Source organism: Salmo salar, chromosome 09, assembly GCF_965601325.2.
Source record: "Salmo salar chromosome 09, fSalSal1, whole genome shotgun sequence".
In the NCBI taxonomy this organism is placed as follows: Eukaryota; Metazoa; Chordata; class Actinopteri; order Salmoniformes; family Salmonidae; genus Salmo; species Salmo salar.
Genome location: NC_138299.1, coordinates 40842343 through 40869178, shown reverse-complemented (window position 1 = coordinate 40869178; position 26836 = coordinate 40842343). Strand labels below are relative to the sequence as shown.

The 26836-nt window shown below is 45.9% G+C and overlaps 1 protein-coding gene across 2 annotated transcripts in view; it reads left to right on the top strand.

Moving 5' to 3' along the window:
• LOC106611317 (metabotropic glutamate receptor 1) overlaps nt 1-26836 on the top strand; it is a 47890-nt gene that overhangs the window by 2294 nt on the left and 18760 nt on the right. For both annotated transcript variants that reach the window (XM_014211372.3, XM_045723669.2), the window contains exon 3: nt 10266-10515. In XM_014211372.3, coding sequence (XP_014066847.1) covers nt 10266-10515 — 250 coding nt within the window. The remainder of the gene's footprint in view (nt 1-10265; nt 10516-26836) is intronic.

Genomic DNA, 26836 nt, shown 5'->3' with positions numbered 1-26836 from the left:
TCCACCAAAGTTAATAGCCTGTGCTTGTTCATTCAGGCCTTCCTCAGCCCTCTGGCCTACAATTCTCGAGGAATCCTTGACAGGTACAAAGAGAAGAGAGAAGCCACTTTCTCATGGTCAAATTTTGTGGTTGCTACAAATTTGAGTGGTCAACAATCCTAGCCCTTCAAGGTTCCTCAACCCTGGCCTAGCCAGCAGCGTTTGAGGGGCTTAATTGGGTGTGGAGAGAAGTCTCAGATCAGTAAAGGTAGCGAAATGTTTGGATTCAGCTGTAGGTTCAGGAGGAGGGTATAGCCGGTGTGTAGTTTGAGTTTGGCACATGATTATGACAGGCTTGGATCTATGAGGTTCTGTACTGTCAGTCAGTGTCAATGGTCAGTCAAATCAGTCCATGTCCATGAACTCAACTATTTATTAGCATTTTTACACAAGCTATATCAAATATCAAAGCTATATCAACCCACTATCAGATGGGTATACAGATGGACACATTGGTTTTCTTTATGTTCCATTTGAATTGATCCAGCAATGCTGAAAGCAACAGATTAATATTATTTTCCATAATTGAAGCAGTTCAAATAGCAATCATGACTACAAAAAAATTAAATAAACAATACTACGTTAGAAGCTTAAACATGATGGCATCCCATGCAATTATTTGTGTTGATGTACACAAAGATATCATCTTGTTTTGTTGGTTTATCAATTTCTATTTAGAAATTCATGTGTGCTATTCACTACCGCAACCCACTGCTCACAATTCACTATCACAACGCAATACTCAATATTCACTACCGCAACCTTCTACTCACTATTCACCACCACAACCTACTACTCACTATTCACTACCGCAACCTACTACTCACTATTCCCTACCACAACCTACTACTCACTATTCACCACCACAACCTACTACTCACTATTCACTACCGCAACCTACTACTCACTATTCACTACCACAACCTACTACTCACTATTCACTACCACAACCTACTACTCACTATTCACCACCACAACCTACTACTCACTATTCACTACCGCAACCTACTACTCACTATTCCCTACCACAACCTACTACTCACTATTCACAACAATATCCACTGCTCACTATTCACAACAACAACCCACTACTCACTATTCACTATTTGCTACCACAACCCACTACTCACTGCTCACTACTCACTGTTTGCTACCACAACCCACTACTCACTATTCACCACAACAACCCACTGCTCACTATTCACTACCGCAACCTACTACTCACTATTCACTACCACAAACCGCTATTCACTATTCACAACAATATCCACTGCTCCCTATTCACAACAACAATCCACTACTCACTATTCACTATTTGCTACCACAACCCACTACTCACTGCTCACTACTCACTGTTTGCTACCACAACCCACTACTCACTATTCACCACAACAATCCACTGCTCACTATTCACTACTACAACACACTACTCACTATTCACTACCACAACACACTACTCACTATTCACTACCACAACCCACTACTCACTATTCACCACCACAACCCACTACTCATTATTCACTACCACAACACACTACTCACTATTCACTACCACAACACACTACTCACTATTCACTACCACAACCCACTACTCACTATTCACTACAACAACCTACTATTCGCTACTCACTACCCAGTACTCAATATTCACTAACCCAACCCACTGCTCACTATTCACTACCACAATCCACTGCTCACTATTCAATACCACAACCCGCTATTCACTATTCACTATCCACTACTCACTATTCACTACCCACTATTCACTTTTCACTACCAACTACTCACTATTCATTACCCCAACCCACTGCTCACTATTCACTACAACAACCCACTGCTCACTATTGCTACCACAACCCACTACTCACTGCTCACTACTCACTGTTTGCTACCACAACCCACTACTCACTATTCACCACAACAACCCACTGCTCACTATTCACTACCACAACACACTACTCACTATTCACTACCACAACACACTACTCACTATTCACTACCACAACCCACTACTCACTATTCACTACAACAACCCACTGCTCACTATTCACTACCACAAACTACTACTCACTATTCACTAGCAAAACCCACTACTCACTATTCACTACAAACTATTCACTATTCATTACCTACTACTCACTATTCACTACCGCAACCCACCCACTGCTCACTAATCACTACCACAACCTACTACTCACTATTCACTAACACAACCCACTATTCATTATTCACTACCACAACCCACTGCTCACTATTCACACCCACAACCCACTACTCACTATTCACTGCCACAACCCACTACTCACTATTTACTACCACATCCCACTGCTCACTATTCACTACCACAACCCACTGCTCACTACTCACTATCACAACCCACTACTCATTATTCACTACCACAACCCATTTCTCACTTTTCACAACTATAACCCACTGCTCACTATTCACTACCACAACCCACTACTCACTATTCACTACCCAGTACTCAATATTCACTACCCCAACCCACTGCTCACTATTCACTACCACAATCCACTGCTCACTATTCAATACAACAACCCACTACTCACTATTCACTATCCACTACTCACTATTCACTACCCACTATTCACTTTTCACTACCAACTACTCACTATTCATTACCACAACCCACTGCTCACTATTCACTACCACAACCCACTGCTCACTATTCACTACCACAACCTACCACTCACTTTTCACTACCACAACCCACTACTCACTATTCACTACCACAACCCATTACTCACTATTCACTACCCATTGCTCACTGTTCACAACCACAACCCACTACTCACTACTCGCTATTCACTACCACAACCTACTACTCACTATTCACTACCACAACCCACTACTCACTATTCACTACCACAATCCATTACTCACTATTCACTACCCATTGCTCACTGTTCACAACCACAATCCTCTACTCACTACTCACTATTCACTACTACAACCCACTACTCACTATTCACTACCACAACCCACTACTCACTATGAATGACAACAACCCACTACTCACTATTCACTACCTCAACCCACTACGCACTATTCACAACCACAATCCACTGCTCACTATTCACTATTTTCTACCACAACACACTACTCACTATTCACTACCTCAACCCACTACTCACTATTCACAACCACAACCCACTACTCACTATTCACTACCAACTATTCACGATTCACGACCTACTACTCACTATTCACTACAGCAACCCGCCCACTGCTCACTATTCACTACCACAACCTACAACTCACTACATTTACATTTTACATTTACGTAATTTAGCAGACGCTCTTATCCAGAGCGACTTACAAATTGGTGCATTCACCTATGATATCCAGCGGAACAACCACTTTACAATAGTACATCTATATCTTTTTTGGGGGGGGGGAGGGTGGGGGGGAGGGTTAGAAGGATTACTCAATCCTATCCCAGGTATTCCTTAAAGAGGTGGGGTTTCAGGTGTCTCCGGAAGGTGGTGATTGACTCCGCTGTCCTGGCGTCGTGAGGGAGCTTGTTCCACCATTGGGGTGCCAGAGCAGCGAACAGTTTTGACTGGGCTGAGCGGGAACTGTGCTTCCGCAGAGGTAGGGGGGCCAGCAGGCCAGAGGTGGATGAACGCAGTGCCCTTCTTTGGGTGTAGGGACTGATCACTACCGCAAGCACTATTCACTATTCACTCTCACAACCCACTGCTCACTATTCACACCCACAACCCACTACTCACTATTCACTACCTCAACCCACTATGCACTATTCACAACCTACTACTCATTATTCATTACCACAACACACTTCTCACTATTCACAACCACAACCCACTGCTCACTATTCACTACCACAACCCACTACTCGCTATTCACTATTCACTACCACAACCCACTACTCACTACTCACTACTCACTACCTCAACCCACTATGCACTATTCACAACCCACTGCTCCCTATTCACTACCGCAACCCCTACTCATTATTCATTACCACAACCCACTGCTCACTATTCACAACCACAACCCACTACTCACTATTCCCTATTTTTTTTTTATTCATTTTTTTATTTCACCTTTATTTAACCAGGTAGGCTAGTTGCGAACAAGTTCTCATTTGCAACTGCGACCTGACCAACATAAAGCTTAGCAATTCGACACATACAACAGCACAGAGTTACACATGGAATAAACAAAACATACAGTCAATAATACAGTAGAACAAAATAAAACAAAAAGTCTATATACAGTGAGTGCAAATGAGGTAAGTTAAGGCAATAAATAGGCCATGGTGGCGAAGTAATTACAATATAGCAATTAAACACTGGAATGGTAGATGTGCAGAAGATGAATGTGCAAGTAGAGATACTGGGGTGCAAAGGAGCAAGATAAATAAATAAATACAGTATGGGGATGAGGTAGGAAGATAGATGGGCTGTTTACAGATGGGCTATGTACAGGTGCAGTGATCTGTGAGCTGCTCTGACAGCTGGTGCTTAAAGCTAGTGAGGGAGATATGAGTCTCCAGCTTCAGAGATTTTTGCAGTTCGTTCCAGTCATTGGCAGCAGAGAACTGGAAGGAAAGGCGGCCAAAGAGGAATTGGCTTTGGGGTGACCAGTGAGATATACCTGCTGGAGCGCATGCTACGACTGGGTGCTGCTATGGTGACCAGTGAGCTGAGATAAGGCGGGGCTTTACCTGGCAGAGACTTGTAGATAACCTGTAGCCAGTGGGTTTGGCGACGAGTATGAAGCGAGGGCCAACCAACGAGAGCGTACAGGTCGCAATGGTGGGTAGTGTATGGGGCTTTGGTGACAAAACGGATTGCACTGTGATAGACTGCATCCAGTTTGTTGAGTAGTGTGTTGGAGGCTGTTTTATAGATGACATCACCGAAGTCGAGGATCGGTAGGATGGTCAGTTTTACAAGGGTGCGTTTGGCAGCATGAGTGAAGGATGCTTTGTTGCGATATAGGAAGCCGACTCTAGATTTAATTTTGGATTGGAGATGCTTAATGTGAGTCTGGAAGGAGAGTTTACAGTCTAACCAGACACCCAGGTATTTGTAGTTGTCCACATATTCTAAGTCAGAGCCGTCCAGAGTAGTGATGCTGGACGGGCGAGCAGGTGCGGGCAGTGATCGATTGAATAGCATGCATTTAGTTTTACCTGCGTTTAAGAGCAGTTGGAGGCCACGGAAGGAGAGTTGTATGGCATTGAAGCTCGTCTGGAGGTTAGTTAACACAGTATCCAAAGAGGGGCCAGAAGTATACAGAATGGTGTCGTCTGCGTAGAGGTGGATCAGAGAATCACCAGCAGCAAGAGCAACATCATTGATGTATACAGAGAAGAGAGTCGGCCCGAGAATTGAACCCTGTGGCACACCCATAGAGACTGCCAGAGGTCCGGACAACAGGCCCTCCGATTTGACACACTGAACTCTATCAGAGAAGTAGTTGGTAAACCAGGCGAGGCAATCATTTGAGAAACCAAGGCTGTCGAGTCTGCCAATAAGAATGTGGTGATTGACAGAGTCGAAAGCATTGGCCAGGTCGATGAATACGGCTGCACAGTAATGTCTCTTATCGATGGTGGTTATGATGTCGTTTAGGACCTTGAGCGTGGCTGAGGTGCACCCATGACCAGCTCTGAAACCAGATTGCTACCACAACCCACTACTCACTATTCACTATTTGCTACCACAACCCACTACTCACTACCACAACCTACTACTCATTATTCACTACCACAACACACTACTCACTATTCACAACCACAACCCACTACTCACTATTCACTATTCAATACCACAACCCACTACTCACTACTCACTACTCACTATTCACTACAACAACCTACTACTCACTATTCACTACCCACTACTCACTATTCACTCACTATTCACTACCACAACCCACTATTCACTATTCACTATTTGCTACCACAACCAACTACTCACTACTCACTACTCACTATTCACAACCACAACCCGCTGCTCACTGTTCACAACCCACTACTCACTATTCACTATTTGCTACCACAACCTACTACCCACTACTCACTATTCACTATTTGCTACCACAACCCACTACTCACTATTCACTATTTGCTACCACAACCTACTACTCACTACTCACTATTCACTGTCCACAACCACAACCCACTATTCACTATTCACTATTCACTACCACAACCCACTACTCACTACCACAACCCACTACTCACTATTCACTACCTCAACCCACAATGCACTATTCACAACCCACTACTCCCTATTCACTACCGCAACCCCTACTCACTATTCACAACCACAATCCACTGCTCACTATTCCCTATTTGCTACCACAACCCACTACTCACTACTCACTATTCACTACCCCCACACACTACTCACTATTCACTACTACAACCCACTACTCACTATTCACTACCACAACCCACTGCTCACTACTCAATACCACAACTTGCTACTCATTATTCCCTACCACAACACACTTCTCACTATTCACAACCACAACCCACTGCACACTATTTACTACCACAATCCACTACTCACTATTCACTACCCACTACTCACTATTCACTACCACAACCCACTACTCACTACTCACTATTCACTATTCATTACCACAACCCACTACTCACTGTTCACTATAACAACCTACTACTCACTATTCACAACCACAACCCACTACACACTATTCGCTACCACAACCCACTACTCACTACTCACTATTCACTACCACCAAACACTACTCACTATTCACCACCACCACCCACTACTCACTATTCACTACCACAACCCACTGCTCACTACTCACTACCACAACCCACTACTCACTATTCACTACCACAACCCATTACTCACTATTCACAACCACAGCCCGCTGCTCACTATTCACTACCACAACCCACTACTCACTATCCACTACCCACTACTCACTATACAACCCACTACTCACTATTCACTACCACAACCTTCTACTCACTATTCACTACCAGAACCCACTACTCACTATTCACTATTTACTATTCACTACCACAACCCACTGCTCACTACTCACTATTCGCTATTCACTACCACAACCCACCACTCACTGTTCACTATCACAACCTACTATTCACAATTCACTACCACAAACCAGATCTCACTATTCACTGTTCGCTACCACAACCCGCTACTCACTATTCACTATTCACAACCACAACCTGCTGCTCACTACTCACTATTCACTACCACAACCCACTGCTCACTATTCACTACCACAAGAACCCACTACTCACTATTCACAATTCACTATTCACTACCACAGCCCACTGCTCGCTATTCACTATTCACTATTTGCTACCACAACCCACTACTCACTACTCGCTATTCACTACCACAACCCACTACTCACTATTCACTACCTCAACCCACTATGCACTATTCACAACCCACTACTCCCTATTCACTACCGCAACCCCTACTCACTATTCACTACCACAACCCACTGCTCACTATTCACAACCACAATCCACTACTCACTATTCCCTACTTGCTACCACAACCCACTACTCACTACTCACTATTCACTACCCCCACACACTACTCACTATTCACTACCACAACCCACTGCTCACTACTCACTACCACAACTTACTACTCATTTTTCACTACCACAACACACTTCTCACTATTCACTACCCACTATTCACTATTCACTACCACAACCCACTACTCACTACTCACTATTCACTATTCATTACCACAACCCACTACTCACTGTTCACTATCACAACCTACTACTCACTATTCACAACCACAACCCACTACTCACTATTCACTATTCGCTACCACAACCCACTACTCACTATTCACTATTCACTACCACCAAACACTACTCACTATTCACTACCACCACCCGCTACTCACTATTCACTTCCACAACCCACTGCTCACTACTCACTACCTCAACCCACTATGCACTATTCACAACCCACTACTCCCTATTCACTACCACAACCCCTACTCACTATTCACTACCACAACCCACTGCTCACTATTCACAACCACAATCCACTGCTCACTATTCCCTACTCACTACCACAAGCCACTACTCACTATTCACTACCCACTACTCACTATACAACCCACTACTCACTATTCACTACCACAACCTTCTACTCACTATTCACTACCAGAACCCGCTACTCACTATTCACTATTCACTATTCACTACCACAACCCACTACTCACTATTCACAACCACAGCCCACTGCTCACTATTCACTATTCACTACCACAACCCGCTACTCACTATTCACTACCCACTACTCACTATACAACCCACTACTCACTATTCACTACCACAACCTTCTACTCACTATTCACTACCAGAACCCGCTACTCACTATTCACTATTCACTATTCACTACCACAACCCACTGCTCACTATTCACTATTCACTACCACAACCCACCACTCACTGTTCACTATCACAACCTACTACTCACTATTCACTACCACACACCGCTGCTCGCTATTCACTATTCACTACTACGACCCACTACTCACTATTCACTGTTCGCTACCACAACCCGCTACTCACTATTCACTATTCACAACCACAACCCGCTGCTCACTACTCACTATTCCCTACCACAACCCACTGCTCACTATTCACTACCACAACCCACTACTCACTATTCTCCACCCACTAGTCACTGTTCACTATTCACTTCCACAACCCACTGCTCACTATTCACTAGTCACTATTCACTACCCACTACTCTCTATTCACTCTCACAACCCACTACTCACTACTCACTAACTATTTTGATAGTTAGTGAGTAGATATCTGCATCTTACTACATCTTACTGGGGGGGTGGTAGCAGGTAATCTACTGCATATGAGACCTGGAGTCCAAGAATCCTGGAGACCAAGACAATCCTCGGCTTCAGTAGCTACAGTTCTGTTCTGCAGTACAGTGCTACCACAGATAGAACAATGAGACAGATATTTCACCAGACGTATAAATGTGAAGCATCCGGTTGGCGTTTCCACTCACTTCCAAATATGGTGATGAGAGGAAGCCCAGTGTCCGGCAGTGGGAGAAGATGGAGCGAGATGGATTTTGTCCGATGTTCTGCTAATTTACTCATCGATGAAACATTTGATCTCCATACAGTTTTCTGTTTCCAAAACTAGAATATGTAACACACTGAGTGGACTGCGTTTTGTAGACTTTACCCTCTGCCAAAGTTTCAAAAAGTTAAAGGGTGAATTGAGTTTTTGCACACGCTGCACTTCACAGAGTAGTCGTTCCCTAATGGAAATATGCAAATAAATGCTAAGATGCACCAATAGGATCTCACTAGCTCGTGCTTGGCTCTACCCAGCTCCTTGCTTGTTCTTCCAACTGGGATTAATTTGCTCCCATTGGAAACAACAGGCTCTGGTCTATCTTGGGTTAGTTATACAAATCTTTGCTGGGCTGTAGATTATTATACAGTAATTAAGATTCCAGTTCCAGGTGATGAGATGTCTGAATGACATCAGGGTCATAGCTGCCTGCCTGATATGCATATGAACGTTCCCCATAGTCACAGTGTGCATCCTATTGCAGAATATTCCCTACACAGTGCAATACTTTTGAACAGAGCCCTATAGGCCCTGGTCAAAAGTAGTGCACTACCCCTATGGGCCCTAGTCAAAAGTAGTGCACTACCTCTATGTGTGCCATCCTGTAAAAAGTAGTGCACTATAAAGGGAATAGGGTGCCATTTGGGAAGCAGTACCAGACCTCTGATCTGTCTGCAGTGAGGGAGAGTTGGTGATGAACTGATTAAAACTCAATTACATTTCTGTTCTGGTGCACCTTCGTTATTTACCAGACCGATGAGCAGAATGATTAGTATTTTTTATTATTATTATTAAATACAGTGAGATACAGTGACATGGCACTTCCGTCTCTGAAATAGAGTGATAACAAGCAGACTGAAAGGTTAAAATGCAGCCAGCCACTAGATATAGGTTGCAGTGCTGTTGTGTTTGGCTTGTTGGCAAAAATTACAGGTAAAGTTATAATACAAAGTGTCTTAAACTTCTTCGGAATGTAGAATTTTGAGTAAACCTTTTAAATAATATTGTATTTTAAAATGTGCTAAACTTTAAAAACCAGGATATAATGTTGTTGTTTTCTTTGTTAATGCTGTTTATTTCCCCAGGTAACTACGGAGAGAGTGGTATGGAAGCCTTTAAGGATCTGGCCTCTCAGGAAGGGCTGTGTATCGCCCATTCAGACAAGATCTACAGCAACGCCGGGGAGAAGCACTTTGACAGGCTCCTGAGGAAGCTGAGAGAACGTCTGCCCAAGGCCCGGGTGGTCGTCTGCTTCTGCGAGGGCATGACGGTCCGTGGGCTGCTCATGGCTATGAGACGACTTGGAGTGGCAGGGGAGTTCCTTCTCATCGGCAGGTAAACTGTTGGTCCCCACAGAACTTTGATCATTGTACATAATCGTTATCAGTCTCAGGAATGGGTTAAATGGAGTCATATCAACCTGGGGCCTTATGTATCAAGCGTCTCAATTTTGCCTTTTAGATCACAATGAATAAGATTATACGGACAGGGGGACACTTGATACATTAGGCCCCAGATCAGATCAGATCAGATCAATCTGAACAGAATTACATACAGTGCATTCGGAAAGTATTCAGACTCCTTGACTTTTTTACAGCCTTATTCTAAAATCGATTAAACAGTTTTTTTCCCTCATCAATATACACATAATACCCCATAATGACAAAGCAAAAAAAGGATTTTAGAAATGTTTGCATATTTATTACAAATAAAAAATGGAAATATCACAAAGTGCTTTACTCAGTACTTTGTTGAAGCATATTTGGCAGCGATCACAGCCTCGAGTCTTCTTGGGTATGACGCTACAAGCTTGGCACACCTGTATTTGGGGAGTTTCTTCCATTCTTCTCTGCAGATCCTCTCAGGCTCTTTGAGGTTGGATGGGGAGCGTCACTGCACAGATATTTTCAGGTCTCTCCAAAGATGTTCCATCGGATTCAAGTCCGGGCTCTGGCTGGACCACTCAAGGACATTAAGAGACTTCGCAGTGTGCTTAGGGTTGTTGTCCTGTTGGACTGTGAACCTTCGTCCCAGTCTGAGGTCCTGAGCGCTCTGGAGGAGGTTTTCATCAAGGATCTCTCTGTACTTTGCGCCGTTGATCTTTCCCTCGATCGTGACTAGTCTTCCAGTCCCTGCCACTGAAAACATCCCCGCAGCATGATGCTGCCATCACCATGCTTCACCATAGGAATAGTGCCAGGTTTCCTCCAGATGTGACACTTGGCATTCAGGCCAAAGAGTTCAACCTTTGTTTCATCAGACCAGAGAATCTTGTTTCTTAAGGTCTGAGAGTCATTTAGGTGTTTTTTGGCAAACTGCAAGCGGGCTCTCATGTGCCTTTTACTGAGGAGTGGCTTCTGTCTGGCCCCTCTACCATAAAGGCCTGATTGTGGTGTGCTGGAGAGATGTTTGTCCTTCTGGAAGGTTCTTCCATCTACACAGAGGAACTCTGGAGCTCTGTCAGAATGACCATCAGGTTCTTGGTCACCTCCCTGAACAAGGTCCTTCTCCCCTGATTGCTCAGTTTGGCTGGGCGTCCAGCTCTAGGAAGATTCTTGGTGGTTCCAAACTTCTTCCATTTAAGAATGACAGAGGCCACTGTGTTCTTGGGGACCTTCAATGCTGCAAAACATTTTTAGGACTCTTCCCCAGATCTGTGCCTCGACACAATCCTGTCTCAGAGCTCTACAGACAATTCCTTCGACCTCATGGCTTGGTTTTTGCTCTGACATGTGCTGTCAACTGTGGGTATGTGCCTTTCCAAATCATGTACAATCAATTAGATTTACCACAGGTGGACTCCAATCAAGTTGTAGAAACATCTGAATGAGGATCAATGGAAACAGGATGCACCTGAGCTCAATTTCGAGTCTAATAGCAAAGGGTCTGAATACTTTTTTTATTTATTTAATCCATTTCATAGAAGGCTGTAACGTAACAAAATGTGGAAAAAGTCAAGGGGTCGGAATACTTTCCGAATGCACTTTATTTGCTGTTCTTACCTTACTCCATTTTGTGGAGTGATTGACCTCATTTTCATCATATGGAAACACAAAAGTATTGCCATGACTCTTGAGGATTGTTCAAAATAATATGTTGCTGTTTGTACCTTTGATATTTCATACAAAGGCCCCCATGGTTTACTCAGAGTTTATACTGGAACACAATAATTATTATTATTATTCTAGCAGTAGTGGAGTTCCTTCTGAAAGAAGCAGGAAGCTTTGATTCACACTCACACCCCTGAATAATGCATGGTTAGACAGTGAGTTAGTGAGTTATCTCTCTCTCTCTCTCCCTCTCTCTCTCTCTCTCTCTCTCTCTCTCTCTCTCTCTCTCTCTCTCTCTCTCTCTCTCTCCTGTCAGGTCACAGGCAAACTGGGGAGGCTTGGGTAATATGGGACAGCTCCCTCTCCCCCTGTCAGATCACAGAGACTGGGGTAATGTGGGATAGCATCTCCAGCACAGAGCCCAGTGGTTAGGACTACTGAGCATCAAAGCACATATCAGCTAGAAGACATTCCCTCACTGTAGTTAGACTGTAGCTATCCATTGAGGATGGAGCTAGCTAGCTAACAGCTCAAACTACCCTGAATTAGCCTGGTCTCAGATGTTCTTACAGGTAGTAATTTCCTTTCACAAGATAGCAATACAGTTGGACCATTCAGGCTAACCCTGGAAAACGGTTTGGACAGTTCCTCATCAAAAAACAGAAATAAATTGTTTTTACAAACAAAATAAGTTGTATAAATCAGATATATGGTGACAGTGAGGATATAAAAATCTCTGTAGTTGAGTTATGGAGCTTGTGACGTCTCCGTGGAGGATGAATAGGACATGGAATTGGTGTGGCTGTTTCTTTCTGGGTCAAGGAGACTTGCGACTGAAAAAAGATTGTTTTGCAGAGCAGTGCAGTGAGTGAACGCAAAGGTTGGTGGTGACCATCCATCCATCCTGGGCTGTGTGGAAGATTGGGTCCATCTAGATCAGTGGTATTCTGGGGACCTCATTTGTTTTCCCAAGAATAACTCACAACCCCAGTGGCGGATTTAGGCATAGGTGACATGGACAGCTGCCCAGGGTGGCATCTTGCCAGGGACGGCATGGCGCCCGCACAAAAAACAATAATATTCTGAATGGTGACATTTGCGCGATCGGTTTTCTATCGCTCATTTGCACGTCACGTCAGTGATATCATGTCACCGTGTGGGACTGTGGGTCAATTAACCTTGTCGGAGTTGGCGCCCTGATTCTAGTTTGTGAGCTAGGCAGGCTACTTCCTGGGAAGGTCTCCCACTCAGAAGTATGAGATGGGGAGGGGGCGGGGGTAGGTTGACTGGAAGCCCGAGGTAGGGGGAGTGGGGGAATCTATCAAATAACGCACCTCTAACTTTGTACAGTACTAATGCAATTAGTTGTGCAATTTAGTTTGTGTGTTTCTTGTTTGAAGTGCAATTGTGTAATAATCAGGTTCTCTTCTTTATAAGTGTGTTATTCTAATTGTGTATTTGTGTGATATAGGCTTTGTGCAATTTAGTTTTATTTTAGTGTTTTTTGTTAGCAATAGGGTAATAGTGTAATTGTCACGGTTGTCGTAGGAATGAGCGGACCAAAGTGCAGCGTGTGTGTCGTTCCACATTTTATTTATACTGTGAAACTATGCAATACATAAATAAACTGAATGACAAAAAACAACAAACCGTGATGCAGAGGTGAAACATACACTACTCAAAATGAATCTCCCACAAACCCAGGTGGAAAAACCCCCTACTTATAAGTATGATCTCCAATTAGAGACAACGAGGACCAGCTGCCTCTAATTGGAGATAATCCCAAACAAAACCAACATAGAAATACCAAAACTAGAACATGAACATAGAAATACAAACATAGAAAACACCCCCTGTCACGCCCTGACCTACTCTACCATAGAAAATAACATCTTACTATGGTGTAGGGGGGAATAGTAGGGGGGAATTTTTATTTTGGTGTTGTTTGGGGTTATTTTTGTTAAGGTGCTTCCGGGGTTAGCACCTTTAAGGGGGGGGGATACTGTCACGTCCTGGACAGTATAGGGGTTAATTGGTATTGTAGTTTGGTCAGGACGTGGCAGAGGGTATTTGTTTTATGTGGTTCGGGGTGGTGTTTTGGAAAAAGGGTGTTTGATTTAGTATTTCCGGGTTTTTGGGTTATGATCTTTGTTTACGTATTTCTATGTTTATCTAGTTAGTTGTATGTCTATGTTTGGTTAATTGGGGTGGACTTCCAATTGAAGGCAGCTGTGTGGTGTTGCCTTTGATTGGAAGTCCTATATTAGTTGGGTGTGTTTGTTTGTTTAATTGTGGGAGATTGTTCTGTGTTTAGCCTTGTGCCTTGCCAGACTGTTGGTATATCGTTCGTTCACTTGTTTTTGTTATTTTTGTACGTTCATTTTGGGAAGTTAATAAATGTTCAAAATGAACAAACACAGTCCTGCTGCATTTTGGTCCTCCTTCACCGACGATAACCGTGACAGAATCTCCCACCAAACCAGGACCAAGCAGCAGAGGAAGGAGCAGTGGGATTTTGAGTTGGACAATGGTGAGAGATGGACTTGGGAGGAGATCTTGAAGGGAGAAGGCTCCTACACTTGGGAGGAGATCCAAGCAGGAAAAGATCGCCTTCCATGGGGACAGGTGGTAAGAGAGAGAGAGGAAAGGCGAAAGGCTGGTATGGACCGGGAACGTTTCCGAGGAACACGACTGGCGTTGAAGCACGAGAGGCACCCCCAAGAATTATTTTTGGGGGGGCACACGGGTAGTTTGGCTAGGCATAGGAAGAGCCGGAAGCCAGCTACCCGTGGTTATATGGAGGAGCGTATGAGGTGGAGAGCGCCATGTTTCGCTGAGGAGCGCACTATCTGACCCATACGCATGCACAGTCCGGTGCGCGTTATTCCAGCCCCTCGCAGGTGCCGTGCTAGAGCGGGCATTCAGCCTGGTAGGAGGATGCCTGCGCAGCGCATCTGGTCGCCGGTACGCCTCCGAGGACCAGGCTACCCAACTCCCGCTCTACGCACGGCTACCATCAGGCCCCTGCACAGCCCAGTCCACCCTGTACAAGCACCCCGCTCGTACAGGGCTACTAGTTCCATCCAGCCAGGACGGGTTGTGCAGGAGGTAAGATCAAGACCGACTGTGCGCCTCCATAGCCCTAGGTTTCCAGCTCCTGTCTCTCGTGCGGACCCGGAAGTGCGTCAACCCAGTCCGACTTGTCCTGTTCCCGCTCCCCGCACTAGCCTGGAGGTGCGTGTTCTCAATCTGGTACGCACAGTACCAGCACCACGCACCAGGCTTCAAGTGCGTAAACCCAGCCTCGCCAGTCAACAGTCACCAGAGCTGCCCGCCAGTCAACAGTCACCAGAGCTGCCCGCCAGTCAACAGTCACCAGAGCTGCCCGCCAGTCAACAGTCGCCAGAGCTGCCCGCCAGTCAACAGTCGCCAGAGCTGCCCGCCAGTCAACAGTCGTCAGAGCTGCCCGCCAGTCAACAGTCGCCGGAGTGCCCGCCCTGAACTGCCGGAGTGGCCAGACTGCCCTGAACTGCCGGAGTGGCCAGACTGCCCTGAACTGCCGGAGTGGCCAGACTGCCCTGAACTGCCGGAGTGGCCAGACTGCCCTGAACTGCCGGAGTGGCCAGACTGCCCTGAACTGCCGGAGTGGCCAGACTGCCCTGAACTGCCCCGAGCTGCCAGACTGCCCAGACTGCCCCGAGCTGCCAGACTGCCCAGACTGCCCCGAGCTGCCAGACTGCCCAGACTGCCCCGAGCTGCCAGACTGCCCAGACTGTCCCGAGCTGCCAGACTGCCCAGACTGTCCCGAGCTGCCAGACTGCCCAGACAGCCTGGAACGGCCAGAACCGGAGCCACCTCCAGAGATAGGTGGGTTGGGGAGGGGGGGTGTAGCACAGTGCCGTCGTTGACGGCAGCCACCCTCCCTTCCCTCCTTTAGTAGGGGGGAATTTTTATTTTGGTGTTGTTTGGGGTTATTTTTGTTAAGGTGCTTCCGGGGTTAGCACCTTTAAGGGGGGGGTACTGTCACGTCCTGGACAGTATAGGGGTTAATTGGTATTGTAGTTTGGTCAGGACGTGGCAGAGGGTATTTGTTTTATGTGGTTCGGGGTGGTGTTTTGGAAAAAGGGTGTTTGATTTAGTATTTCCGGGTTTTTGGGTTATGATCTTTGTTTACGTATTTCTATGTTTATCTAGTTAGTTGTATGTCTATATTTGGTTAATTGGGGTGGACTTCCAATTGAAGGCAGCTGTGTGGTGTTGCCTTTGATTGGAAGTCCTATATTAGTTGGGTGTGTTTGTTTGTTTAATTGTGGGAGATTGTTCCGTGTTTAGCCTTGTGCCTTGCCAGACTGTCGGTATATCGTTCGTTCACTTGTTTTTGTTATTTTTGTACGTTCATTTTGGGAAGTTAATAAATGTTCAAAATGAACAAACACAGTCCTGCTGCATTTTGGTCCTCCTTCACCGACGATAACCGTGACAGACAGTAATAATTCCATTCTCTTTTTTATTTGTATTTATATACTACAATTTGTTTTTGTCTTATTTTTGTATATATTTTTATATTTATATAGTTTTAAATGTTATAATTATTTATTTGTGTTGTTCCATATGTCTGAATAAAAATTACAGTTAGTACAGAATGGTGGGTTTTTTGTTGTTGGGGGGGCGCTGAAGGGACAGTTCGCCCAGGGAGCTATACAGTGCCTTGCGAAAGTATTCACCCCCTTGGCATTTTTCCTATTTTGCTGCCTTACAACCTGGAATTTAAATAGATTTTTGGGGGGTTTGTATCATTTAATTTACACAACATGCCTAATAGTTTGAAGATGCAAAATATTTTTGGGTGAAACAAACAAGAAATAAGACAAAAAACTGAAAACATTAGCGTGCATAGCTATTCACCCCCCCCAAAGTCAATACTTTGTAGAGCCACCTTTTGCATAAATTACAGCTGCAAGTCTCTTGGGCTATGTCTCTATAAGCTTGGCACATCTAGCCACTGGGATTTTTGCCCATTCTTCAAGGCAAAACTGCTCCAAATCCTTCAAGTTGGATGGGTTCGTGCTGGGGTACAGCAATATTGTCACGCCCTGACCAGGTGAACTCGGGTATTTTGGGTCAGGGTGTGTCATGTTGGGTATTTTTCCTTGGTTTGTTGTCTATGTTAGCGTTATAGCCTTGTGTTAGATCTATGTGGGTTATTTCTATGTTGGGTTCTGTCGATTCCCAATCAGAGACAGCTGTCGCTAGTTGTCTCTGATTGGGATCACATTTAAGTTCCTCTTTCCCCCACGCTGTTTGTGGGGTGTTGTCTCTTTGATTTTGAGCAGCTAACGTATCGGCATTTTCTTGATTTTGTGTACGTGTTTATTTCAGTGTAAAAGAATAAACATGTGTTCGCTCCCAGCTGCGTTTTGGTCCGCTTCCTCGTCACCCGACGACGATCGTTACAGAACACCCCACCGAACCAGGACCAAGCAGCGGGAGGAAAAGGAGCGCGAGAGATGGGCTCGCGAGGGTAAGGAGTTCTGGACCTGGGAGGAGATCATGTCGGGGAAAGGACCCTGGCGAAAGGATTCCCAGGTCGAGGAGGTAATGCCAGCCGGTGGACGGAGTCGCAGGCGGCGGTCGAGGAGGCCCGGAAGACACCCCCAAGAAAAAATGTTGGGGGGGCTAATGGGGTGGTCCGGAAGGGCAGAGGAAGAGCCCAGACCACTGCTCTCGTGGGGGATGACGGCGGAGGAGGAGACGGAGATGAGGCGGTTGATTGAGGACCTGCTGAGGGAAGATCTGGAGGAGGAGCCATGGTATGCGGAGTTGCGCGCTGTGTCGCCAGTGCGCCCGCACAGCCCGGTGCGTCTGGTGGACATGCCCAGCACATGCCGTGCTAGGATGGGCATCCAGCCAGGACGAGTGGCTAAACCGGCTCCACGCTTCAGTTCACCAGTGCGTGTTCACAGTCCTGTCTGGCCCGTTCCTGTTCCCCGCACCAAGCCCACGGTGCGTGTCCACAGTCCTGCCCGGCCTGTTCCTGCTCCCCGCACCAAGCCATGGGAAGCGGAGTTGCGCGCTGTGTCGCTAGTGCGCCCGCACAGCCCGGTGCGTCCGGTGGACATGCCCAGCACATGCCGTGCTAGGATGGGCATCCAGCCAGGACAAGTGGCTAAACCGGCTCCACGCTTCAGTTCACCAGTGCGTGTTCACAGTCCTGTCTGGCCCGTCCCTGCTCCCCGCACCAAGTCAGTGGTGCGTGTCCCCAGTCCAGCCCGGCCCGTCCCTGCTCCCCGCACCAAGCCCACGGTGCGTGTCCACAGTCCTGTCCGGCCCGTCCCGGCTCCCCGCACCAAGCCCACGGTGCGTGTCCCCAGTTCGGCCCGGCCCGTCCCTGCTCCCCGCACCAAGCCCACGGTGCGTGTCCACAGTCCTGTCCGGCCCGTCCCGGCTCCCCGCACCAAGCCCACGGTGCGTGTCCCCAGTCCGGCCCAGCCCGTCCCTGCTCCCCGCACCAAGTCAGCGGTGCGTGTCCCCAGTCCGGCCCGGCCCATTCCTGCTCCCCGCACCAAGTCAGTGGTGCGTGTCCCCAGTCCGGCCCGGCCCGTTCCTGCTCCCCGCACCAAGCCAGTGGTGCGTGTTCCCAGTCCGGCCCGGCCCATCCCTGCTCCCCGCACCAAGTCAGCGGTGCGTGTCCCCAGTCCGGCCCGGCCCGTTCCTGCTCCCCGCACCAAGCCAGTGGTGCGTGTCCCCAGTCCGGCCCGGCCCGTTCCTGCTCCCCGCACCAAGCCAGTGGTGCGTGTTCCCAGTCCGGCCCGGCCCGTCCCTGCTCCCCGCACCAGGTCAGTGGTGCGTGTCCCCAGTCCTGTCCGGCCCATCCCTGTTCCCCGCACCAAGCCCACGGTGCGTGTCCACAGTCCTGTCCGGCCTGTTCCTGTTCCCCGCACCAAGCCCACGGTGCGTGTCCATAGTCCTGTCCGGCCCGTTCCTGTTCCCCGCACCAAGCCCACGGTGCATGTCCACAGTCCGGCCCGGCCCGTTCCTGTTCCCCGCACCAAGCCCACGGTGCGTGTCCACAGTCCTGTCCGGCCCGTCCCTGCTCCCCGCACCAAGCCCACGGTGCGTGTCCACAGTCCTGTCCGGCCCGTCCCTGCTCCCCGCACCAAGTCAGTGGTGCGTGTCCCCAGTCCGGCCCGGCCCGTTCCTGCTCCCCGCACCAAGCCAGTGGTGCGTGTTCCCAGTCCGGCCCGGCCCGTTCCTGCTGCCCGCACCAAGCCAGTGGTGCTCCCAGACCGGTACGGCCCGTGTCCGGTCCACCGGTGCCCAATCCTGTTCCGGTCGACGGCTCCGCTCCAGAGCCTGAGCATGCCGCTCCACAGTGGTCCAGTCCGGGCCAGAGGGGTAGGGCTAAGGTGGAGGCGGGGGAAAGAACACGCCCGGGGCCAGAGCCTCCACCGAGGGTGAGGCGCCCACCCGGGTCCCCCCCCCCCTAATAGACTTAAGTTTGGTGCGCCGGGAGTACGCACCGTTGGGGGGGGGGGGGGGGGGGTACTGTCACACCCTGACCAGGTGAACTCGGGTATTTTGGGTCAGGGTGTGTCATGTTGGGTATTTTTCCTTGGTTTGTTGTCTATGTTAGCGTTATAGCCTTGTGTTAGATCTATGTGGGTTATTTCTATGTTGGGTTCTGTCGATTCCCAATCATTGATTGGGATCACATTTAAGTTCCTCTTTCCCCCACGCTGTTTGTGGGGTGTTGTCTCTTTGATTTTGAGCAGCTAACGTATCGGCATTTTCTTGATTTTGTGTACGTGTTTATTTCAGTGTAAAAGAATAAACATGTGTTCGCTCCCAGCTGCGTTTTGGTCCGCTTCCTCGTCACCCGACGACGATCGTTACAAATATTTAAGTCATACCACAGATTCTCAATTGGAATGAGGTCTGGGCTTTGACTAGGCCATTCCAAGACATTTAAATGTTTCCCCTTAAACCATTCGAGTGTTGCTTTAGCGGTATGCTTAGGGTCATTGTCCTGCTGGAAGGTGTACCTCCGTCCCAGTCTCAAATCTCTGGAAGACTGAAACAGGTGTCCCTCAAGAATTTCCCTGTATTTAGCGCCATCCATCATTCCTTCAATTCTGACCATTTTCCCAGTCCCTGCCGATGATGAGAGGTGTTGGGTTTGTGCCAGACATACCGTTTTTCTTGATGGCCAAAAAGCTACATTTTAGTCTCATCTGACCAGTGTCGTGTCTTTGGCATCATTAAAACTGAATACATATTTATCAAATAACTCTCTGTAATTATTATTACGCGATTAAACTGATTAATCGTGTAACAGTAATTAACTAGGAAGTCGGGGCACCAAGGAAAATATTCAGATTACAAAGTTATAATTTTCCTAATATAACTTTCAGATATCATAATATCTGATCTATTAGTCTTCGGATTAATGATGTATTCTTTACCTCGTCAGTCTCATTCCAAACGTCGTAAATTGTTGGTTATCTGCATGAACCCAGTCTTCACTATGAGTCATCCATACATCAATTGTCTTAAAATCATTTATTTACTAACTAAGTAATTCACAGAAATGCATAACAAACAGTAGCTATGGTTACAAGGAAATGATAGGAGAATGTGCCCTAGTGGGCTAAACCGGCATGGCGGCTTGTTACACAAAAGGTTGATAAGAGTTGATAATTATAACAATTGAAATGCTAATCCTTTGCACATGAACGCTCACTCATTCGGGAACAATTGCAATCAATATATATATATATTTATGCTCAGTGTGTCGTCGGGATCTTTGTTGAAAAGTTCGTTCTGTTGGAGAGTTTTGTCCTCGCGTTCTCTCTGTCTCTCTCTCTCGCTCTCTCTCGGTTAGAATGGATATTTCAAAGTGACATTCATTAATGTCGTTATAGGACAGATGTTTCGTCGGTCTTCGCGTTCAAAGATACCGAATTCCTAGCTGCAGACTAGTAATTAATATGAAAGACTTATTAAAGTCTTATTATTCTGTCGGTATCAATAGTCTAAGAGTTTAACCTCTATGGGCTAGGCGGGACGAATTCGTCCCACCTACGTAACAGCCAGTCTAATCCAGTGGCGCGATTTTTGAATCGTTTGAAATACTATTACTTCAATTTCTCAAACATATGACTATTTTACAGCTATTTAAAGACAAGACTCTCGTTTATCTAACCACACTGTCCGATTTCAAAAAGGCTTTACAACGAAAGCAAAACATTAGATTATGTCAGGAGAGTGCCCAGCCAGAAATAATCAGACACCCATTTTTCAAGCTAGCATATAATGTCACCAAAAACCCAAACCACAGCTAAATGCAGCACTAACCTTTTATGATCTTCATCAGATGACACACCTAGGACATTATGTTATACAATACATGCATGTCTGTTCAATCAAGTTCATATTTATATCAAAAAACAGCTTTTTACATTAGCATGTGACGTTCAGAAAAAGCATACCCCCCGCAAACTTCCGGGGAATTTACTAACAGTTTGCTAAATTACTCACGATAAACATTCACAAAAAGCATAACAATTATTTTAAGAATTATAGATACATTACTCCTCTATGCACTCGATATGTCCGATTTTAAAATAGCTATTCGGATGAAGCACATTTTGCAATATTCTAAGTACATAGCCCAGCCATCACGGCTAGCTATTTAGACACCCGGCAAGATTAGCCTTCACCATAATCACATTTCCTATAAGAAAAATGTTCTTACCTTTCCTGTTCTTCGTCAGAATGCACTCCCAGGACTTCTACTTCAATAACAAATGTAGGTTTGGTCCCAAATAATCCATAGTTATAGCCAAATAGCGTCGTTTTGTTCGTGCGTTCTAGACACTATCAGAATGGCAATCCACGGTCGCGCGCATGGCGCATGGCGTGACAAAAAATGTCTAAATATTCCATTACCGTACTTCGAAGCATGTCAACCGCTGTTTAAAACCAATTTTTATGCCATTTATCTCGTAGAAAAGCGATAATATTCCGACCGGGAATCTGCAATAAACTAAACAGCCGAATTAAAATACTCCACGGGGGCTAATCGCGCACGCGCCTCATTCCATTGTCACCTAATGGGACACTTGAATAAGGTGATAATCTGTTTCAGCCTGAGGCTGCCTCGTCAACCTTCATGATTTTCCCGGCTTCTGAGAGCCTATTGGAGCCCTGGGAATTGTCACGTTACAGCTAAGATCCTTACTCTTCAATAAACAGATGCAAGACGCACGACTCCTTGTCAGACAGGCCACTTCCTGCATGAAACCTTGTCAGGTTTTTGCCTGCCATAGGGGTTCTGTTATACTCACAGACACCATTCAAACAGTTTTAGAAACTTTAGGGTGTTTTCTATCCAAACCTGAACAATAATATGCATATTCTAGCTTCTGAGTTGGTGTAGGAGGCAGTTAAAAATGGGCACATATTTTTTCCAAAATTCTCAATACTGCCCCCTAGCCCAAACAGGTTAACCACGTGGTATGGTTAAAGTTCAGAACGAGGAATGCATGGTCAAACCTTGGCCCTCTCGTTATCGAGGTAAGCTGGTCTCCAACGTTTAGCCACTCGTAATGGAGGTAAGCTCGGTCTGGTGATAGAAACCCTGGGTTGGGGTTATATTCGGAATAACAGAAAAAGGCTGTCTCATGACGCCAGGTCCCGTCTGTTCATGGGGGCGTGCCAATGACTTGGTGAAACTTTAAACAGAAATAAAATTCTCTCACATTAACATCTTACAAGCATCCCAACATATTCCAAATAGCTTTATCCTTATTAATTCATTTTATACAACCATTAGATGTAAGTCTCACAACTGAGGCTATTATATAAACAGCGCCATGGTAATGTGGCCGTATTGTCTCTCATGAGTTTCACAAAATTGTACCAAACGGACCAGTTCGTAGCTGGATACTTCACCGATCTTTTATACCTTCTCCAGAACATAAATGTAATTCGGTTCTCCAGTCCTGTGAGGTGGAAGAATTCCTGGGTTCTTTCTATGAAACCCACTCTGTCTCAAAACTGTGGCCATGAGGTAGGACATTCTTTTAGGAATTTACTACAGCTCTCACAGAGCCTGGGTAGGGGGGGGGGGGTAGGGGGATGGTGCATAGAAACCCAAAGAGGGCAACATCAAGACACCGGAGTACTTTCTTCCATATGTTTGGGGAGTCTCCCACATGCCTTTTGGTGCTTGCTTATTTCTTTCTTTAAGCAATGGCTTTTTTTCTGGCCACTCTTCCGTAAAGCCCAGCTCTGTGGAGTGTACGGCTTAAAGTGGTCCTATGGACAGATACTCCAATCTCCGCTGTGGAGCTTTGCAGCTCCTTCAGGGTTATCTTTGGTCTCTTTGTTGTCTCTTTGATTAATGCCCTCCTTGCCTGTTTCGTGAGTTTTGGTGGACGGCCCTCTCTTGGCAGGTAGGTCTTCCCTGTGGCTCAGTTGGTAGAGCATGGTGTGTGCAACGCCAGGGTTGTGGGTTCGATTCCCACGCGGGGCCAGTATGAAATGAGATGTATGAAATGTATGTATTCACTACTGTAAGTCGCTCTGGATAAGAGTGTCTGCTAGATGACTAAAATGTTGTGGTGCCATTTTCTTTCCATTTTTTAATAATGGATTTAATGGTGCTCCGTGGGATGTTCAAAGGTTTGGATATTTTTTTATAACCCAACCCTGATCTGTACTTCTCCACAACTTTGTCCCTGACCTGTTTGGAGAGCTCCTTGGACTTCATGGGGTCGCTTGCTTGGTGGTGCCCCTTGCTTAGTGGTGTTGCAGACTCTAGGGCCTTTCAGAACAGGTATATATATACTGAGATCATGTGACAGATCATGTGACACTTAGATTGCACACAGGTGGACTTTATTTAACTAATTATATGACTTCTGGAGGTATTTGGTTGCGCCAGATCTTATTTAGGGGCTTCATAGCAAAGGGGGTGAATACATATGCACGCACCACTTTTCTGGGTTTTTTTGTATAATTTTTTTTAAACAAGTAATTTTCTGTCATTTCACTTCACCAATTTGGATGATTTTGTGCATGTCCATTTCATGAAATCCAAATAAAAATACATTTAAATTACAGGTTGTAATGCAACAAAATAGGAAAAACAGTAAAGTCGAGTAGAGTACAGTATAGGTGAGTAGAGTATAGTAGAGTACTGTCGAGTAGAGTACAGTACAATACAGCAGTGTGCAGTAGATTGCAGTTGAGTAGAGTACAGTAAAGTCGAGTAGAGTTCAGTATAGTTGAGTAGAGTACAGTACAGTAGAGCAGAGTACAGTACGGTACCATACAGTACAGTACATAACAGTAGAGTAGAGTACAGTAGAGTAAAGTAGAGTACAGTATAGGAGAGTACAGTATAGTAGTGTACGGTACAATCGAGTACAGTACAGTACAGTAGAGTGGAGTTCTGTACAGTGCATTTAAGTAGAGTACAGTATAGTAGAGTGTAGTAGAATACAGTACAGTAGAGTACAGCACAGTACAGTACAGTAGAGTACAATAAAGTAGAGTACAGTACAGTAGAATACAGTAGAGTAAAGTACAGTATAGTAGAGTACAGTCCAGTATAGTTGAGTATATTACAATAGAGTACAGTAGAGAACAGTACAATATAGTACAGTAGACTACAGTAGATTACATTTACATTTTAGTCATTTAGCAGACGCTCTTATCCAGAACGACGCTCTTATCCAAAACGACGCTCCTATTCCACAACATGTCACAATGACGACGCTCCTATTCCACAACATGTCACAACGACGCTCCTATTCCACAACATGTCACAACGACGCTCCTATTCCACAACATGTCACAACGACGCTCCTATTCCACAACATGTCACAATGACGACGCTCCTATTCCACAACATGTCACAACGACGACGTTCCTATATTCCACAACATGTCACAACGACGCTCCTATTCCACAACATGTCACAATGACGACGCTCCTATTCCACAACATGTCACAACGACGCTCCTATTCCACAACATGTCACAATGACGACGCTCCTATTCCACAACATGTCACAACGACGATGCTCCTATTCCACAACGTGTCACAATGATGGTCCTATTCCACATGTCACAATGATGGTCCTATTCCACAACATGTCACAACGCCGACGCTCCTATTCCACAACATGTCACATTGACGACACTCCTATTCCACATGTCACAATTATGCTCCTATTCCACAACATGTCACATTGACGACACTCCTATTCCACATGTCACAATTATGCTCCTATTCCACAACATGTCACAACGACGACGTTCCTGTCCCACAACATGTCACAACGACGAAGCTCCTTTTCCACAACATGTCACAACGACGGCGCTCCTATTCCACATCATGTCACAATGACGTTCCTATATTCCACAACATGTCAATACGACGCTCCTATTCCACAACATGCCACAACGACGACGTTCCTATTCCACAACATGTCACAACGACGACACTCCTATTCCACAACATGTCACAACGACGACGCTCCTATTCCACAACATGTCACAACGACGCTCCTATTCCACATGTCACAATGACGACGCTCCTATTCCACAACATGTCACAACGACGACGTTCCTATATTCCACAACATGTCACAACGACGCTCCTATTCCACAACATGTCACAATGACGACGCTCCTATTCCACAACATGTCACAACGACGCTCCTATTCCACAACATGTCACAATGACGACGCTCCTATTCCACAACATGTCACAACGACGATGCTCCTATTCCACAACGTGTCACAATGATGGTCCTATTCCACATGTCACAATGATGGTCCTATTCCACAACATGTCACAACGCCGACGCTCCTATTCCACAACATGTCACATTGACGACACTCCTATTCCACATGTCACAATTATGCTCCTATTCCACAACATGTCACATTGACGACACTCCTATTCCACATGTCACAATTATGCTCCTATTCCACAACATGTCACAACGACGACGTTCCTATCCCACAACATGTCACAACAACGACGCTCCTATTCCACATGTCACAATGACGCTCCTATTCCACATGTCACAATGACGCTCCTTATCCAGCGACTTACAGTAGTGAACGCATACATTTCAGACATTTCATACATTTTTTTCCCCGTACTGGTCCCCCGTGGGAATCAAACCCACAACCCTGGCGTTGCAAACACCATGCTCTACCAACTGAGCCACGCTGAGCCACACGGGAGTGCAGTCGGGTAGAGTACAGTGCAGTCGAGTAGAGTAGAGTACAGTACAGTAGAATGCAGTAGAGTGCAGTACAGTAGAGTACAAAACAGTAGAGTACAGTACAGTACAGTAGATTAGACTACAGTAGAGTACAGTACAGGATAGTACAGTACAGTATAGTAGAGTCAAGTACAGTTGAGTAGAGTACAGGATAGTACAGTACAGTATAGTAGAGTCAAGTACAGTTGAGTAGAGTACAGTCGAGTAGAGAACAGAACAGTTTAGTAGCGTACAGTACAGTCGAGTAGAGTGCAGTAAAGTACAGTAGACTACAGTAGAGAAGATTAGAGTAAAGTAGAGT